Source organism: Drosophila kikkawai, chromosome X, assembly GCF_030179895.1.
Source record: "Drosophila kikkawai strain 14028-0561.14 chromosome X, DkikHiC1v2, whole genome shotgun sequence".
Taxonomy (NCBI): Eukaryota; Metazoa; Arthropoda; class Insecta; order Diptera; family Drosophilidae; genus Drosophila; species Drosophila kikkawai.
Window position 1 is genome coordinate 21,838,275 of NC_091733.1, and position 19,351 is coordinate 21,857,625.

The 19,351-nt window shown below is 40.1% G+C and overlaps 3 protein-coding genes across 5 annotated transcripts; 1 reads left to right on the plus strand and 2 right to left on the minus strand.

Moving 5' to 3' along the window:
• Positions 1–18: 18 nt before the first annotated feature.
• Positions 19–6,661, minus strand: LOC108085971 (uncharacterized). The gene is made up of 4 exons (XM_017182769.3): positions 6,046–6,661; positions 5,285–5,994; positions 681–1,238; positions 19–313 (listed from the first exon to the last, which is right to left on the minus strand). Exons 1-4 carry the CDS (start codon positions 6,367–6,369, stop codon positions 244–246), a joined length of 1,662 nt encoding a protein of 553 aa, XP_017038258.1. The 5' UTR covers positions 6,370–6,661; the 3' UTR covers positions 19–243.
• Positions 6,314–15,274, plus strand: LOC108085972 (transforming growth factor beta-1-induced transcript 1 protein). Of its 2 annotated transcripts, XM_017182770.2 has the most exons (5): positions 6,314–6,360; positions 7,296–7,361; positions 12,655–12,879; positions 14,420–14,653; positions 14,726–15,274. In XM_017182770.2, the coding sequence occupies exons 2-5, from the start codon at positions 7,359–7,361 to the stop codon at positions 14,801–14,803; spliced, it is 540 nt and encodes a 179-aa protein (XP_017038259.1). In that variant the 5' UTR covers positions 6,314–6,360; positions 7,296–7,358; the 3' UTR covers positions 14,804–15,274. The 2 variants fall into 2 exon arrangements, with proteins under 2 accessions (XP_017038259.1, XP_070144183.1); XM_070288082.1 differs by lacking the exon at positions 6,314–6,360 and having other exon boundaries at positions 7,228–7,361.
• Positions 15,275–15,696: 422 nt separating this feature from the next.
• On the minus strand, positions 15,697–19,331 carry LOC108085978 (uncharacterized). 2 transcript variants are annotated; one of them, XM_017182778.3, is made up of 2 exons: positions 18,942–19,331; positions 15,697–18,400 (listed from the first exon to the last, which is right to left on the minus strand). In XM_017182778.3, exons 1-2 carry the CDS (start codon positions 19,011–19,013, stop codon positions 15,881–15,883), a joined length of 2,592 nt encoding a protein of 863 aa, XP_017038267.1. In that variant the 5' UTR covers positions 19,014–19,331; the 3' UTR covers positions 15,697–15,880. The 2 variants fall into 2 exon arrangements, with proteins under 2 accessions (XP_017038267.1, XP_070143960.1); XM_070287859.1 differs by having other exon boundaries at positions 15,697–18,420.
• Between the last annotated feature and the right edge of the window lie 20 nt (positions 19,332–19,351).

The window sequence follows — 19,351 nt, forward strand, 5'->3', positions numbered from 1 at the left end:
AAAAAACGTGGCACACTCTTAGGCTTGCCTAAATTTTGCATATATTTTTCCAACAGTTTTTTACTTATCTCAATTTGTACTACACTTACAATTTGCCGACGGTTGAAGTTGTCTTACAAATAATCAGTCTCGATGTTAAACACAGCTGTGGAAAATCGTATAAATGCTAATGATGTTGGTTCTGTTAAAAGATGAGACTTCTGGGCCGTTGGTTCTCTGTATTAATTACTAATTAATTAGTAATTAGTTAATGGATTGCTTGAACTTGGCATCTAGGATATCCATTAGCTGGGAGCTGAGTTTTCTGGCCACTCTGAAAACAAAAGAAGATATATTTTAAGAGCTTAAAAAGGTGCTTATTAATATATTTCATTTTAAAAACTTATATTGAAATTGAAAAACCGGTAATTATAATGAAACTTGGCTATAAATCGGCAGCTAAGTAAGCTGAGACTCAAACCTCTTTTAGATCAACAATTTTTTGGCGTTTACTAACGGTTTTTTTTTTAAATTATTTGTAAAAACAAATTTGTCTGATAACCCAAAAATCTATAATTTCTTCACCGATTTTTGGGTTATTAGGATTTTTTGTAAAAATTATGCTTAAAACCGGTTGCTGTTATGGCCCTAATATGGAAATTTGGAGTAAATCAAATAAAGTTACGGTCAAATGGTCTTACTTGGCATATATTTTCCAGGGTGCCGGGCTCTGTGAGCTGTTGTAGAAGTAGCTGCGGTTGCATTGGCCCACGAAGCGATCCCGCTCCTGGAGAAGCTGTTTCCAGGGATCGAAGGGAACGGGAATGGAACTAGGGGCACGAGCAAGCGGATCCCTTAGGCGAATAGTGATTTGGGGCTGGGCATCGATGGCATCGCCACCACCATCGCATCGTTGCTGCTTCTTCCATTCGGCCAGCTGTTTCCTCTCATCCCGCTGACGTCGCTTCTCCCGGCAGATGGTCACCAGCTGCTTGTGCAGCTCTAGCTCGGCCCGTTCCCTCATGGCCTGCTCCTGTCGCTCGTTCAACTGTTGTATCTTTTCCTCCATGTTGATCATTAACTCTGGTTTTCCCTCTCTTAGCTCCCCGGCCGTGGTGCGACCTTGGGAGCTGCGCAGGATCATTGGTAACTCCTTCGATTCGATTTGATGCAACTGCTGACGCTCCTTAAGGCGGCAACCGGATCCGGATGCCTTCCAGTCTCTGCCGCTGTACGGGGATTCGTTTAGGCTGAGGGATCTAAAGGGAAAACATGATGACGGTAGTGATTAATGCTTAGTTTTCTGTGCCCCCTTTCACTTAATCTTAGATTGATTGGCATGTTTATGCTACTCTCGGTACTTAAAAATAGCAATGATATAATTTCTTTCTCTGCATACATATTGATAAAGTTGAGTTATTGCATCAGCTCTTTGCCTTTTCCCTTGGGGGTGAAAGGAGAGGAGATTGGGGGCAGATACCCCAGTTGGGATTAGCTTTCATATGGGCCGCCGTCACGCAAGTTGGTTTCCTGCACCCTCCGGGGAATTGCACACGAAATCGCCAGCCACCCAACCTCACTTTCCCTTCCTGGGGTGATAGTGTGGATAAGAGGGTGTCTCCTAGAGACTTCAAGGCCAATGCCAACAATAAGAAGCAAGCGAATATAATTCGTAATTGGGGAATACAGATTAGCAAATACTCTGCCAGCGATATTTGGCCGAAGTTTGTATACCCTTTTGCTGTTAAAAGGCCTTAAATAAAAGCATTTTAAATTAATATGATAATTTCTGTGACAAATTAAAGTTTTAGAAATTTTTAAAAATTTAGATTTGTAAAAAAAAACATGCTTAATTATAAATATAAATAAAAATGTTCATATTTCTCTTAGAATTGATTATATTAGTGACTTCAATTAACACAAAACCTAAGAAAAAGAAAACTCGGCTAAGCCCAAGTGGCTTATTTCGCCTAACTCTTTGCCCAGCTAATGTAACCGATATGGCTATTAGGGTATGATTACGCGATTTACTCACTCATTCATTCATTCATTTGCTACTTTATTCATAGCCTGGGTCACTGGGGTTAAGGTTGTGACAACCTAACAGCCGCCTCGCTGCCCTGACCCCACCCTCCCCAGCAAACTCCCTCCGAAAACCCCCATTACTTTGCCTTCCAATCGCAGTGATAGCACACGTAAATAATATGACACAATCAAACTGGGAAATGGAGAAGCCAAAAACTGTGGAAGAATTAATTAATAAACACCGCTGATGACGCAACCCATTTGGCCAGGGGCAGCTACCCCGAAAATATCTACAGTTTTGGAGGTTTTCTCTTTCATCTTAGTAAATTATTTTTTAAAAATATATTTTAATCAATTTAAAATATTTATTTGCTTTTATTCAGAATAAATTTACTGGAAGAATTACTATTTAGGCTTTTGACCAAAAATGTATTTCAGGAACTTCAAGCCCCCAGAAACCCCCTTGCCATGATATGGCCGAGAAGTTTGCTAAATGGCAGAGCCAAATTTATTGATCAAACAAATAAAACGCATCAGCAGCTAACAGAACAAAAAAAAATACAGAAAAAAACTAAAGAAAAAGGTTGCTAAAAAAGAAAACAAAGACCACGAAAACGCAGATGACGATATAAAGACATGAACAAAAAAATCAAGGGGTTCCCTTTAGAGCCGAAAGGGTTGGGTTGGATTGAATTGGGTGGGTTTGGGTTGCCTTTCCAAAGGCAAATACCTCTCGCCCGGCTTAGCCACCGCTATTTATAGACCCCGGCGAAATCGGGCGATTGTCGGGGAGTTGGCCAGGCAAATACCACATATCTAGTGTATATATATGTCCATATATATAGGTATATGTGGCGGTAACAACGCAAATTCAAACTGCAAACAGTCGCCGATTAGCGCCCGGCGATCGTAGTATTTGATTACGTTTATTCATATCAGCGGAGACCGAAAATTGCAAAAGCACAGGTGAGATTTGCACACCAAATAACATGAGACATTAGCGACATTATCCAATAATGACCCAAAACCAGAACCATACTGCCATATATATATGTATGTATATATAAAGCCGGTAATCCAGAACAACAAATATCAGCGACCTTGAACCTGAACCATTAGTCACAGGCGTTGCCCTATCTTTACAGTTGTAGATATAAAAGATATATAACTAAGCCCTTGCTGGCATACAATCGGAAATTATATAAAAAACTGTAAGGAATCAGGAAGATATATATATACTTATATATGTGTATTCTTATCGAACATAAGGATATATCTTACATCCAGTTACGAGTTCATTTGAATCATTTAATGATATTATGGAAGATTCATTGTGGCCGTAAAAATGCTTTCATTAACTGTTGCCAATTTTAGGTTTATTGCTCGGAGCTATTAAATTGATAAGTGAAAAAAATGAACGAAAAATGCAGTCAGGTTTTGTACTTATAAATTCTTTTTCTCTTGGTGGTTCAATATTTTCTGTTTTGGGAAAGTATAGTAATGTTCGGTATTATTTAAAGTGCTTTCTAAAATATTTAAGGACATTTAAAGTTGATCTTGTAGAAAATCATGGTATATTTTAAATCATTTTAATAAATTAATTATTTAATTAAATTGTTTCGATCTACTATGTATGTATTGCTAATTGAATATTTTACACCCAAAACACGAGAGACCTAGTTTATAATCTTGCAGGGTTTTATAATTTTAGTTAGAAATTAAAAACACATTGTTCACCATTTTATTTAGCGTTATATCCAGTATTTAGGATTATTAACCGCTCAAAAACTAACACTGCAAAGCTTTCTAAAAAAGAGTATAACAGAATCTCTAATACTACGCAGAACAATCATACTGAGGTAAATAGTTCTTAGAAGTCTCAAAAAATAATAAAGATTAATAACTACTTTTATTTAGTTTAAGAATTCCCAACCAGTTCTAGACTGGCACTGGTCTTAATTCAATTCTTTTCAGCAAGGCTGGCATAACTGTGAACTTTACGGGTAAACATATCTACACATATTTGTACAAATGCACACATGGTAACCGAAAACTAGCGGTTGTTGTTGCTGCTTTTACTGTTGTAGCCTGCTCCTGTTTCGGTTGCTGTTATTGTTGTTGTTCTTATTCTAGACACCGGCTGAGGTGAATGAGTATGAGTAACTCCGCGCCGGCAGAGCAGCGACTGCGTTTGTGGCAGAGTCAGAGCACAGCCGGCAGAGACGATGGCGTCAGCGGAGCCGAGGAGCATTGCCAGCTGACTCGCACTCGCCAGCTCTCTTGATTTCCTCCATTCTCCATTCTCCTCAACTCTCCCAAAACTGGGAGCTCTCCCCACTCTCCAGCCAGCACCTCCCACTCTCCCGCCACTCGCCCCCACTCGCTCAGCTGACGGCCGGCGATGACATCATTCTGGGGCTGCCGCCACCTCTGCCGGCGACGCAGTCGCAGCACCCGAATGTCGCTGCTTTTTTTTCACCAACAGCACAGTTCAAGAAAGTAGGTGTAATATATGTACATAGTAACAAAACAGGCAAGGCAACGAAAAAAGCTTATGAGTTGTGGGTAAATGCTTTTTTTTTATGTTTTTGGGAATAAATTTGGTTTTAAATTTTTGTACTTTGAATTTTGTTATATACTTAAATTTATATTCAATAGTAGAAAAGCGAATGTTAAAAAATAAATACCATAGCATTCATCTGATTAATAAAAGGAAAAATATATTCTTTTGAATTTTTTCATTTAAAAAAAGGTAACTCTTTAAATTATTATTTAAATTTTGCCATATAATTAAAGTAATAATTTGTAATTTTAAAAATGTCTGAAAACAATCGTACTATCATCCATAAATATAAATTAAATTATTATTGAAAATTAACTTCAATTATGAGTATTTTGTTTATAGATTCTTAAATAAGGTAAATTTTACTTGGAAATGCTGTTTAATCTAATCTGAATTAGAAAACTTTTATATTGTTTTTAGAAAAAAATTCAAACTATTCAAAAGCAAGTGCACCTACAATTTCACCCCCAACTGTATGTATGACTATGTAAATACCAAAAGCATCTGGAGCATCCTCCATATTACCATAATAATTATTTAAAATATATATTCCAAAAATTGTTGGTATGAAAACCATAAGATTCCCTTTATATTGACACTTGAGCATATAGATATAACCATTAAAAACTCCAAGCCCCATTTAAATCTAAGAAATTGAGGAAGTATCACCCGATATCCGTTAAATCAACTATAAACTATATACAGGTAAATACTCACAGCATCATCCGCATGGTCTCCCTGGCGGAGTGATCCCCATCCTTGGCGCTGCGCACCATGTCCACCATGCCCCTGTCATGCTGCTCCCTTCGCTGAAGCAGCTCCAGCAGAGCATCCCGCTTGGCGGGCATCAGGCTCTGCGGGTTGTGGACAAGCGGAACAGGCTCTGCTTCGGAAATCTCGAAGGAGACGCGTCCTCGTCGGGCACTATTCATGGGTGAAGCCGGTGGTGCTGGCGGTGGCTGTGCCATATGGCGGCGCACGCCCTTGGCCTTGGCCCCGCCCCTCACCGACACCATCGGGCCACTTCGCCTTCTGCTGGTGGTGGTGGCAGGAGTGGGCGGCGGCGGTGGCAGGTAGTCTCTGGCCCGCTCAATCCTTGACAGCATCAGCTCCAGCTGTTCATGAGCCTCTGTGAGGGATCTGTTGGGGTTGTTCTTGGCTTGTCCTGGTTCTGGAGATGGCATGGCTACCTGGGAGCAACACCTGGACTGGCGGTAATGGTGGGGCTTAAGCCAGTGCGAGTCCACCTTGGCCTTGACGGGCTTGGCCTTCCACCAGGTCCCAGAGCCGGGCAGCTTATGTTGATGATGCTGCTGGCGGTTTTTAGCTGGCGCAGCTCTAAACGGTTCCACTGCCCGATGGCTCCTTTGGCTGAGTAGCGAAGGCTTCGGCCCTCTTACCGTGTAGAGACTGGAGTGTCCAAAGGTCTGCACAGATTGAAGGATAAGCCAAGTCAGGGATTAGTGATGCTTTCTTACCTGTCGCGATGGCGAAGGCGTAGGCTTCATGGAGGAAGTCCAGTTGGACTCGGTTGTGGCGGGGGGACGCCGCACGGCAATGGTGAGCCTGCGAATTCGATCCGGCATCCTGGAGGAGAAGAGCTCCTCCTGCCGTTGGCCCCTTTGCTCGCGGCGCCTGCGCGCCAACTGCCGCGAAGTTGACTTCGCCGCTTCCATGACGTCGCCCAGCTCTGTTGCTGCGCTGCCTCGAGCGCCGACGGCCGGCGGTTCAGTATTTAGTTTCTTGGTCGACGCTCGCCGGTTCGGTTCGATTCGATCCGATCCGACACAACGGTATATCATATAGCGCTATATACGAGTCGCGGTGCTTACCTTCTTTTTGTTTTTTTGCGCGAGTTTTTTGTTGTTTTTTTTTTTTTGTTTGTTTGTTTTGGTTTTTATTGCCACTAACGCCCTTTCTATCCCGTTTTTTACTGAAAATTTGCACGGTGCACACACAGTCCCAACAAACAAAATACAAAAAAACACGCCGAAAATAAACAAATACAAGAAAATTATACGCAATAATTCGAGGAAGCGAAAATAATAAAAAAAAACTTACAACAATTTGCTGAAACTACTTAAATTTGTATTAATGCCAACTGTTTGTTTTTATTGACAGTTTTAAAACCGAAACAAGGCTTGCTTGGTGGTAGTTTTTTTGTTCAAGAGGTGGGATTTAAAAGTTCTTTGAGGATTTTTCTACTATTTAAATAAAATTCCTTGGTAAAATATCTTTTTTAAATACATTTTTTTTGTTTTACTTTTGATTTTTTTATAATATTAACTAAGTTTTTAAGAAACAAGTTTGTGAGACTGTCAGGCATAGAAGCTTTTCCCCCAGAAATATAATTTGCTTCTTGTCTTTGGCAAAATCTCTCATTTTTATTTACGATTTTTTCTTATAAATATACAGGAAAATAAACTTATACATCCCATTATTTATGTCTATTTTCTTATATTTAATATTGCATAAAATTAGCGTTAAAATCTTTATATTAAACCAGTACAAAGAAACTCCTTAAAATCTCTGGCTTTCCATACCTTTGTTCCTATTATGATTAATTTTAAATATTATAATAAATAATATAACACCAAAATCCATGCAGTTATTGTGTATACTTCTTTTTCGATAATTTTTGTTTGGGTTTTTCTTGTCACCAAAAGAAACATCAGTCAACCTTTTGAACTAATGTTAATCATACGTTTTTGTTAAACATTTTTTGAAGTTCCCATAATCGAACCTGATAAAACTGAAAAAAAACCAGAGCCAAAGAGAAGCGGTATACAAAATGGTAAGTGAAATAAAAACACAACATAAAAAAAAAAGATATATTAACCATTGGCGAGTGGGATTGCTTGAAATCGAAAACGAAATCACTTTCCAACTGGTCGCCCAGCTGGCTGCCACCAATTCCGCAGACACTAAGGCAGACCTAGTCCACATCCACATCCAAATCCCAAACCAAATCCCAGTTCCAATTCCCAAAACGAAACCGAATTGAAAGATCTTCGTGGCGTGGGCGTTTTTCAAACAGGTTGGAGATTGCTCATACGCCGCGTTGGCCACCCATTTATGTTTTTTGGGTTTTCCGCTTTCCGTGTTCGTCTGTTTTGTACTGTTTTTCTGGCTTTCCATGTGCCAAGATTCATGCCACAAGTGTGTGAGCGGAATTTCTGAGAGAGTGTCAACACTGGCACTCGCAAAAAAAACACACACACAAATAATGAACTGAAGTTGCTGGAAAAAAACAGAGAAAAAAACACTAAACATAAACTAAAGCTAAACAAAAAGCAACCAAAAATAAAATTCACGCACTCGCCAATATGGCTTTGGCTTGCCTTATTAGACTTTATGTTAATTACCACACTAAAAATAAAAATAAAAATAAAAATAAAGAGAGAGAGAGAGAAAATGATTTTCAAGAGTTACCAAGTGCCAGGTGGTGGGCGTTCCAATAGTCTGGTTACGCTTTTCGTGTTTTTTTTTTAGGAAAATATGTGAATTTAGTTTCGAAAAAGTGTTGGCCATCAGTGGGCGAAATTAAGAGCTAAGGGCCTTGTTTTCCATATACATATATAAAGCAAGCCAGATCTAAGTTCAGAATATATTTTTTGAGCCGATGATATCATCATCATCATCTCGGACTCCGCTATTTACACACAAAAATATCAATTTACTAAGCGATTTATTCGATGTCCGCTTAATAAAATGAGCCATATAAATCAGCTGCCTGCTTAACCAGAGGGTTTGTTATTTTGTTTTTGTTTAGAGATCTTTATAATAATCATCGTCATAAGGCAGAGAGTGATGCTAATGGTATTGGGGAGGAGGATGGTCCGACTAACAGCTTGGAAATTAATGTTACATGTGGGCTTGGCCCTGCTCGGAGACTTCAAGTGTTGAGGATGATATTTCATTTATTTTTTTGCCTCCCAGGTGTTTGCTTAATGTAGTAGCTATACTAGCAGACAACTTGGATAGATTTATAAGCAGTTAGTGTACTATTCATTCAACTGTTTAACAGTTTAGATTTACAGGCTTACTTTTCGGGGTTAACTAATAATTCAAAATACTTTTATGAGTATAAATATGTATATAAGACTTTTTTCGGGTTCCATTTATACGTAGAAGTTTTTTTTAAATATAAATATATATTTTTCGGGCTCAAGCTTTACCTAAAAATTCTTTTAAAATTTTACATTAATTATAAAAATTAAATAAAGGTTCAATTTATATTTAAAAATACTTTTTAAAATAAAAATATGTAAACAAGACCTTTTTCGGGCTCAAGTTATTCTTCGAAATATTTTTGTAATTATTAATAATGGATAACATCTTTTTCAGGTTCTAAAAAGTACTTTTTTTAAATGATAAATATATAAAAAAAATAAAAAAAATATATATATATATATATCGGGCTCAATTTAAACCTAAAAATATTTTTTTAACTATAAAATATCTTTGCAGTATTTACTATATACAAGGTTAGGTTGCCTTTATTTTTCCCTGTTAATTTTTGCCTCGTCTCTCTCTATTTAGAATTTCTTAAAATTAAAAAAAATATATATACTTAAATGTTGCACGCACTAAACACTTTTCTTTTCATTATAATCCGCCTCATCGATCTTCCGCCAAGTTGTGTCTGGCAGATGATCTTATTTATATACAATTTGCCATATATTACACAGCGATTTCGGCATTTCACTCACAGTTTAAATGCTGTAATGGCCATTACGTATACGCAGTGTGTGCCACACGCACAGGGATATTGTATTGTGTGTGTGCTTGTGTTGTGCGGGGGATCTTCTGCCTCGTCTGGCTCATCTGCTATCTGAATTATCCGATCCAAGGCAACGTGCTTTCGCTGATTGACAAGTGTGATTGATGGCCGCCGAGCCGGGCACTTGACGCCTTCCAAACTTTTCGATCGCCCCACTGTTCAATTTTCTGCCATGATTCATGCATTCAATATTTTAATTATCGCCTATGAATAAACCAAATAATGTAAAAACTGTAAAATTGTTTTCAACTTGTTGCCGGTGGCAGCGGCGGCCTCTCTCTCATATGTGTATTACTTTTTATATATTTTTTGTTCTGTTTACTTATTTTATTGTGACTTTTTTTTGTTGTTCTTGGTGGAAAACTGAAATAATGCGGCAATTAACCGATAAGAAATGCAAATCGACAGTCAACAGTATAAGTCGTTGACGTACAAAAAAATAAAAATGCAATTCCAGCTGATTTTCAAAGACGACACAGTGGGTTAAGTGGGCCAGACTGGGGTTAAGAGTGCCGAGTTAACACATAACTTGGATTTTGTTTAGGCTTTACTTTTGGCCTAGGATTTAGTGGGGATTTAGCTGGCATCTTAAAATACATGCGATGAGTTTATTTTGGGAAATTACTTAAGATATCACTTAAGATCACTTAATGTGGCAATTAAATACAAATTGAGGCTGTTATTTTATTACGTACTTACTTGTCTCCTTTGATATATGATATGTATACACTGGGAAAGGGTATTGACATACAGTTTTGTTTTGTTTACAGTTTGACAGTTACAGTTTTACATTCCCAGCTTTACATTTTCTACCGTTCGTTTCTATGGCAGCTATATGATATAGTTGTCCGATTTTAATAAAATCAAAATTTGAATTCGGAAATATTAAAAAATGGTCATATACCAAAAATGATGAAGATATGTTGAAAATCAGCCAAGTTATAATTTTTTCTATTACTTTCCCTATCGTTCCTATGGCAGCTATAAGATATAGTCGTCCGATTTTCATAAAATTTATACCAAAATTCTGAAATAATACCAGAAGCTCATGTACCAAAGTAGATTAAAATACGTTGAAAAACAACGAAGTTATAACGATTAACTCGATCGTTCCTATGGCAGCTATAAGATATAGTGGCTCGATTTTCATAAAATTTTTACCAAAATTCTGGAATAATATAAAACGGCTATATCTCAAAAATGATGTAATAATAGCATTAAAACTGAGGGACTAGTTTGCGTAGAAACGGACAGACGGACAGACGGACATGGCCAGATCGACTCGGCTGTTGATGCTGATCAAGAATATATGTATATACTTTATAGGGCCGGAAAGGTCTCCTTCTCTGCGTTGCAAACTTCTGACTGAAATCATAATACCCTGCAGGGGTATAATTATGTATTTTAAAACTTGATTTTTTCCAAGTCTGATATTTGTCTTGGGGAAGTAACCATACTTGAGGAAACTGGAGATGGAGATTTCTGATTTTAAGTTGGAATACATAGCCTAGATATATATGCACGCTTACCGAATTTTAAGACCATCCAACTAGACACAGTCTTGGTTTAAAGTAGTTTCTCTCTCAAAATACCCTTTAGGCAGTGGCCAAAAAGTAGGCAATGATTTTGTTAGTTAAACATAGTCTAGGAATATATTATATATAATATATAGGATTTATAATATTTATATTTTATATTATATTTACTCATATTTATTATCTATATTACCCATAACTGATCCAATATCAGTAGAGCATTATTTCGGCTGCTATCTTTACTTCGCCTCTGGCTTCTTATTTTATTTTGTTTGTTTGTTTGTTTGCCGCCCATTAAGCGCTGAAAAATTAAGTTTAATTTTATATTTTTGTTGTTTTCCGTTGTTTTTTTTTTTTATTTTTGTTTAGCTTTTTTGTTTGTATTCCCTGGCTGTTGTGGCCTTTTGTTATTGCTTTCCCCCCCCTTCCCACAAGCAAAACTCATTTGAAGTGTGTGTGCGCCCTTGGCCCCCTGAAAGTGCCACTCCCCCCTGCGGCTCCCCCGCTGCCCCTGTGCGTGCCTGTTTAATTTGATTCTAAGTCAAGCGATGATCTAAGTGAGACGTCGTCTAATGCAAAAAGAAATGAGTGCTGCTGCTGCTGCTGCTACATCTGGCGCGAAACTTTAAACAAGGGGGAAAAAAATCCCCCCCACAAGAGGCACGGGAAACTTAATGTGCGTTTAATATTGGGCGAAATTTGGGAAATGAGAAAATTGCCGCTCCACAGACCACACACCACACACACACACCGCACACACCGCACACTCCACACATTTCTAAGCGTAAATAAAACCGAGAGGCGCGAGCACAAAACTGTCGACTGTCGGTTGCATTTTGCGGATATTTCACTTTATTCCCATTCAATATTTATGGCCGCCTCTTGTTGCAGTTTTATAAGCCATTTGTCCTCTGGCCCCCATGGCTGAAAATGGCCGGGTTACCTCACTCTCACTCTGCCTGGGTGGCCGCCGGCAGGTGTTAATGGGCCCAACGTGTGTGCGCTGGCCTAGTAATAACCAGCAAAGGTTAACAGTTAATAGTTTATAAGCCAAAACAGGATTTGTGCAATTGATTTAACTTGGTTTTAATGTAATCCAACTTTTGGTAAGGAAGTGCTAAGGTTGGCTTGCTAAATTAGTCACAAAGTTCATGGGATGTTACTTTAATAATGTTGTTTAAATAGCTAAAATCTAGGGTTTCCTCCTTAGGAATACATTCCTTAAAATGCATAATTTCCACTTGAATGTTTTTACTAATATAAATTTTAATTAATTAATACCTTAATTCACATTGTTTAATGTATGAAATGATATTTCTGAAACAAACAATGTAGCCTCGTCTCTTGCTAATTATTATATAATATTGCTAATGTTATTGTTGCTGCTGCTCTGTAAATAATTTTACGCTGATGCTCATCATTTGTTAGCAAATTACGTGTATATATTTTTTTGATATATACATATATTTGTTTATGTACCATATATTCTTTGTGCTGAGGCCTTTGGCATTTCATTTGGTTTTGAATTACGTAAAATCGCGTCAGCATATGCCTCTGCGGTTTCTGAACCCGAACTGTGACTGTGACTGTGACTGTGACTGACTCAGAGATGAATCTCAGAGCCAGACAGAGCCCGCCCCCGGGAAAAAATCCAAAACCAAATCCAAATTCAATGGTGCATTTTGGGGGCTATTTTAAGTACGTGTTTTCCATACAAATTAGGCAAAATATTTAATTTTTGATTCTCTTGTTCTATATCTTGCCTTCAGTCGGACGCGGAGACCATCTGTCACAAGTGTAATGAGCCCATCCAGCAGCGCATCATCACGGCTCTGGGGAAGACCTGGCATCCGGAGCATTTTGCCTGCAAGGACTGCCAGCGTCCCATCACCGAGGCTACCTTCAACATTCAAAACGATGAACCAGTGTGCTCAGATTGCTTTGTAAAGAATTACTCAGGAACCTGTTTTGGTTGCAAGAAGCCCATCCTGGAGGTGAGTCAGCCCATGTCCTGGTTATGGCTATAAGCTAGGCTAAGATGAAGTCAGAATGAAGATTTAAATATAAATTTAAATTAACTATCATAAAAGAAAGAAATTTACAGTCAAACTAAGAACTTAAATATTTTATTTCAAAGAAAAACGCTTAGAGACTTCTTTGGTTTCTCCTTTATATTTTATTAGGTTAACTTCTTTCTTTAAATTTCTACAGTTTATATTCCTTTTATTAATGAATTTCAATAAAAAATATTTAGATTTATTAAGTACTGTATTTCTGGGTACTCTTTTTCCCATTCAGTTGCAAAAATTCCCATCGTCTGTTTGCCATAAACTCGAACGCTTTACGAGCATCGCTGTTAGGTAATAAATACTGTCAACATTTACCTAGAGGCGCCCGCTGCGCCATAAGTCCGCTCAGATATCGGTGCGTATATATACGCTTAGCGCGATTGAATTAAGGAAGTGATTGCGAATCTTATTTTTAGACCAGAGAGGGTGGTTTTTCCACTGAGAGAATAGGAGCTGGGAAACTAATTAGTGTGGGAATCCCTACTTAAGTAGATGAAAAGACCAATAAAAATCTAAGAAATTACTTGTATAATTTGGAATCTATTATATTTTAATTTGTACCTAAAAAGTGAGGTATTATTAGTCATTAAATTACAATTTTAAAGAGAAATGGAGATGGCTAATATAAGAATACTCTTTAGGATTTAATTAAATATATACTTTTTCTACTATTTATTAGAAATTACCTAAAATATATTTCAACCGAGATAGTTATTTATTTATTTAAGACTTTTTTTATATTATTATTTAAGAGCCTTCAATAAAAATCGAAAGGTTAATATTATAATTTGGAACTAAATTTAAAAAAGATCTAAAGAAATTAATAGAAAAGGGATTTTTGATTTGTAAACTCTTTTTAAGATTTAAAAATTCAATTTTTTTAATAATTATAAGAAATTCCGTAAAATATACTTCACCTGATATAGTTACTTATTTATTGAAAATTTTATATTATTATTTATTCGTTACTTATTTATTTAAACTTGTTTATTATTATTTAAAAGCATTTAATATATATAAAAATTAGGTATTAAATTTAAAAATTAAATGGAATATGGATTTTTGATTTTTTAACACTTATTTTTAGGTTTAAAAATGCAATTTTTGTAAAATTTATAAGAAATTCCGTAAACTATACTTCACCTGACATACTTAAATATTTATTTAAGTTTTAATTTTATTATTATTAATTAGTTACTTATTTATGTGAGATTTTTTTTATTATTATTCATTAGTTATATATTTATTTAAGCATTTTTTAAATTATTATTTAAAAGCATTTGCTTTTCCAGAGTCAGAGCCTCGGTTGCTCTGTGAACTCTCGGCAAGGTCAGTGCCGTCAGTGGGTGTGCGCCCGATTGATTGGCTTTGATTATAATCATAAATATGGCTTTATATCCAGGCTATATATGTATATATTTTTCTTAGAATCGAAATTAATACCAAGACATTCCACATTTTCTAGCGCACCATCAAGGCCATGGAGCAGTCCTGGCACGAGGAGTGCTTCGTGTGCAATGGCCCCTGCAAGAAGCCGCTGGTGGGCACCTCCTTCTACGAGCGTGACGGCCATCCCTACTGCCGCGTGGACTTTGAGCAGCTCTTTGCCGCCCGCTGTGCCGGCTGCAGTCAGCCGATAACGGAGAACGCCATTGTGGCCCTCAATGCCAAGTGGCATCGCGACTGCTTCAAGTGCAAGGTAACATGGCTTAATTCATCATCGAAATCTTGTTTTTAAAAAATATATCTTAATGAAATCCTGTTTTCATAGAAATGCGCCACTCCCATCACGGCCAGCACCTTTGCCGTGGAGGATAACAAGCCCATATGCACGGCCTGCTCGGACTAGGCGGGGCCATCAGGACCCCACCTCGTTCGCATCGATATCTAAATGTATATTTTATCTATTATTATGGTATTTGTAGTAATCATAACTTGTTGAACAAACCGCGAGAGGAGGACGCCAGAACAGAACGGCACACGGACGGACTCAAGGTCTCGAAGAATCCCACAACCCACTCGAAAGAAAAATTCTAAAAGAAAACAAGGTTGAGATGGACACGGAACACGGAAAATGCATTCAGATGGAATGGGGCTGACGGGGGAGGGGTTGGATGTTGTTAATGCTTAAATTAATTATAATTCTCTCTTAGCCTCACCCACTCTTTCTCTCACACCACCCACTACCCCCCCGAGCCCCATCTGTCTCTCTTCCGATTCTCTATTCTCGATTCTCGATTCCCGATTCTCGACTCTTGACTTCGTACTGCACAAAGTATCTGATAACTGAAATATATAAATACAAGAATAATCCCTTGAACCATTGTTGATATCTCCTACGAAATAAACTAATTACAAAAATTTAAAAGAAAGTATTTTGGGAAATGAATAAAATTTAGTTAAAATAGTAATTTTTCAATGAATCGATTTTCTTCTAAAAAATTCGACAAGTAAAACGATTATAATCGATTAAAATCGAAATCCCAAATTTCGGGAAATTGGCAAACTATCGGTGTTAATCGATTTTATATCGACATTCATCAAATTAAATAGAATTGATTTTTTTACTAGGTCACCCATTGAAATCTAGAAATTTCGGACGTTATGTCGATGTATCACATACTTGAAAAAAAACGATTAATCGATTTAGAATCGATTTTATTTGCAGCGCTAGTTTATAAAGTGTATCCATTATATGTTTATACCCTGTAAAAGTATAACAATATCGAAAGCCACCACCTCTGAATCCTTCAAAATGGTAATTTACTCGTTGCACAATATCAATACTTGACAATTTGGGCTTGGATGTGATCAAAGGTTTTGGGAATGTGGTTTACACAGGTCAAAATATATCGGCTCGATGGGAGCGCCTCTCCTCCGCTCCTTCTTTCCTTCAATTTAAACAAAGAAACGGCATTCTTGGGCTCTAGGCATCGCCCATTTTGGACATCTTCTGATTCACCACGGCCTTCAGTGAACGCATCATGGGATCCAGGACCTCCTGGAGCTGCGACCGGGTGGCCCGTCGCACAGCCTCCAGCATGGCCTCGCGCAGAGGGAACGGCTCTCTCTCCCTGGACGCCCAATTTCCTTGATTCTCCGCCGTGGTGGTGGTGGTGGTCAGGCTCAGGGTGCTAGTGGAGTCCTCACCGCCGCCACCTTCGGTGGCCGCCTGGATCTGCATCTGAGTCTGAATGTTGTCCTTGACGGGATGCAGCTCGGAGGGCGGATCAGCCACCGGAGATCCGGTCACTTGGGAGTTCCTCCTGCGTCGGCGAAAAATCTTATCATTGGGTCTTGGTCGCTCCTTGGGCACCACACGCGGCTCGTAGACCTTGAAATCGTTCAGGCACATCTTTAGGTCATAGCGCTTGTGGGAGCGGAACTTCTCCTGCTTCGACTGTCTTATGGCCAGGGTCGGTCGGGGGGATTGTTGGAAGTGGGAGCGGCGAGAACGCACGCGTGGCGAAACCTGAACGTGACCCAGCTGCAACGGATGGATGTGCCGTCGCCGCAGCGTCTCGCGAGCCAGCTTGCAGCGCTCCTCCTGCATGTCCTCGATGAAGCTTAGGAAGCGGGTGCACCGCTCCAGCAGACTCTCCACCACCGGATCGTGGCGAGCCAGTATGTTCTTGTCCAGACAGCAGTTGGTCATCGTGTAGATCATCTCGATGACAGCGCTCAGCTTCTGGGCCACCTTCTCCAGCAGGAAGTAGCGCAGCTGGCGCTGATAGGTCTGGATGGACTGCAGCATCAGGCCGTAGACGCACATCACCCGGTGACAGGCCTCGTTGGAGATGGCACTATTGAAGTTGGCCACCGAGGTTAGCCTCACATCGTCAATCATTCCCTTGAGCGGATACAGAAAATTCCGGGCGAAGCGGACGCAGAACTCGAAGGCATTGCGCTTGCGCTTCTCCTGCTCCTGGACACTGCGCTGGCGGGCGGGCGGCAGCTGCAGCAGGCTGATCTGCAGCTTGTCCAGAGCCCCGATGATCCGCTCGTGGGTGAATGAGATCTTGTTGTAGATCCTTTGCTTCTCGGATTTGAGGTCATCCAGAGACTTGCTATATACCACAACGGGGCTGGGCTTGCGTCGCTTCTGTTGGCGCTTTGGCATGGTCACCTGCGCCGGTTGTGGTGCTGGAGTTGGTGGTGGTGGCGGTGCAGGGTCCTTAAGGGTATTGAGCAACACCCTTCCCTCTGGCTGAGATCCTGCCGGCAAGCGGCCATTGGCAGAGGTGGCTTTCAACTTGGACACTGGCTTAGATCTCGCCGTAATGGATCGTGGAATCTTTGCCTTCCTTGGCCGACCCTTCTCCATCGCTGCCTTTCTGGCTTGTGGCAGGCTCTTGGCCAGACTGTCTGGCTTCTGGGCCAGTTCGGAGCACTGCGATGTGTACCGCATGGGCGAGAGGCTCCTGAGCAAGCTCAGCTGGTGCGGTCGCCTTTCCAGCTCGACGAAGCAGGGTTTTGCAGCTAGCGGCTGGGAGGGATCCACGATGCCGTGCTCCGCGTTGCCCGGAGTTTCGTCGTTATTGAGCCGAGGACGGGGCTCCACGTAGCGAAGATAACCCTTGCGATCGGCAAACTCGTGATCCAGATCGCTGTCCTCCTGGAAGAAGGGTGTCAAAGACTCTGGCTCAATGCTGCCGTACTGCTCCATGAACTTGTAGGCGGACTGTTGCGTGGCGGCCGGACAGGTGCACACATTCACCTTGATGCCCTGCGACATCACGGCCGAGGGTATGATGTCCACCCACTTGGGCTGTGGCAGGAAGTAGTCCTCGTAAAAGACTCGATCCACGATTCTTGGTGAGGGCTCCTGGGTCTTGGATCTGTTCTGGGGTGGTCCCCCGCCCTCCTGCCGCTGGGTGTTCGGTTTTTTTAATTTCCTGGGAACCCTCTTTACCCTTGGGCTGGGCGAGGGGCTTGGCTTCTTCACCTCCTCGTCCACCAGGGTCTGCAACTCTGCGCACACTTCGAGATGGAGATTCTTGAGTCTATCCAAAAAGTCACCGTTCTGGTAATGATGTTGTTGTTGTTGTGGTACTTTCCTGGAGCTCTTGGCCGTATTTTTGATTTTGCTGGCCTTGGGCTTTCCTTTGCCTTTGACCCTGGTCTTTGGAGGGGATTCTGCGCCCCCACAAAGACGCATTAAGTCGCCCATTGCACACTTGATGTCTACATCAGCACTGTCATCATGATCATGGTCTTCGTTGGTAATAGAAGTTTGCGAATCGAGAGACAGCTGGGTGACCACGTCTACGTCGCGGGATGTGACCATGCTGGTCACATCGCTGCCGGGACAACGCACCTTGCAGAAGACGGGAAACACTGAGGTTGCTGTTGTACGCTCCTTCCGACGCCTCATCTCGGCCAGCTCGGCGCCACGCAGGACATTGTATTGCTGAACGGCATTTGGTATGGATCCCGGTCCGGAAAACTGGAGGAATGGAGTGGAAACTAACCATTAATGCAAAGGGAGCATTTTTGTAAAGGGAGTTCCGTGGTAAAAGGAACCTCCAGCCAAAAGAAAGCTCCTTCTCAAAGGAATCTTCGTTAAACATAAACCTTTCACAGGAAGCCTTTATACCAAAGGAACTTCTTTCAAAAAGAAACCTACTTGCTAAAAACAAAAAAAAAAAAACTCTTCAAAAAGAACCTCCTTCATAAAGGAACCTCCTTCCATAAGATGGAGGAAACCTCATTCTAAAAGGAACGTCCTTCCAAATAAAAAAGAACCCCCTTTCGAAGGTAACTTCCTTCAGCAAGGAACCCTTCTATAAGGATACTCTCTTCAAATGGAACGTCCTTGTAAAAGGCGCCTCCTTCCAAAGGAAACCTCCTTCCGAAGGAAACCTCCTTCCAGAAGAAGGACCACATTTAACAAGTTTCTTATTAACCAAAGGAACACTCCCTTCCAAACTTCCTTGTTAATACACTTTCCCTAGAACATCCTCCGTCAAGCATTGATCGGTACTTACCCGGAACTCCAAGTTTCCACTTGGACCGCCGTGTTCCGAAAAAGATAAGCCAGAAAAGTCTGTGTAATGCATCCTGCCCTTATCTGAAACACTTTCCTACTATTTGTTCTTGTGATTTGGTGCTAAACCGCGCCTTCTTTTATATTCTTGGATCTGCTCATTAAGTCTTCCGTTTCTGTGGGATTCTTTTCTTGGTGTTCTAAAGATTTGTAGCTTGAGGATATTTTGTGTACCGAGATTATAATAAAATTTGAGTTGAATTTTGTCAAGAGCTTGCTCCAAAAGAAAATAAAATCAAAATATATTTCTAAAGGGAAAGGCTTTGCCGACTTCCGTTGAGAGGTTTAGTATGACCACGCCGACTTTATATTCCCAATATATCTGTGTAAGCTCTGTCTCTGGAATGAGAT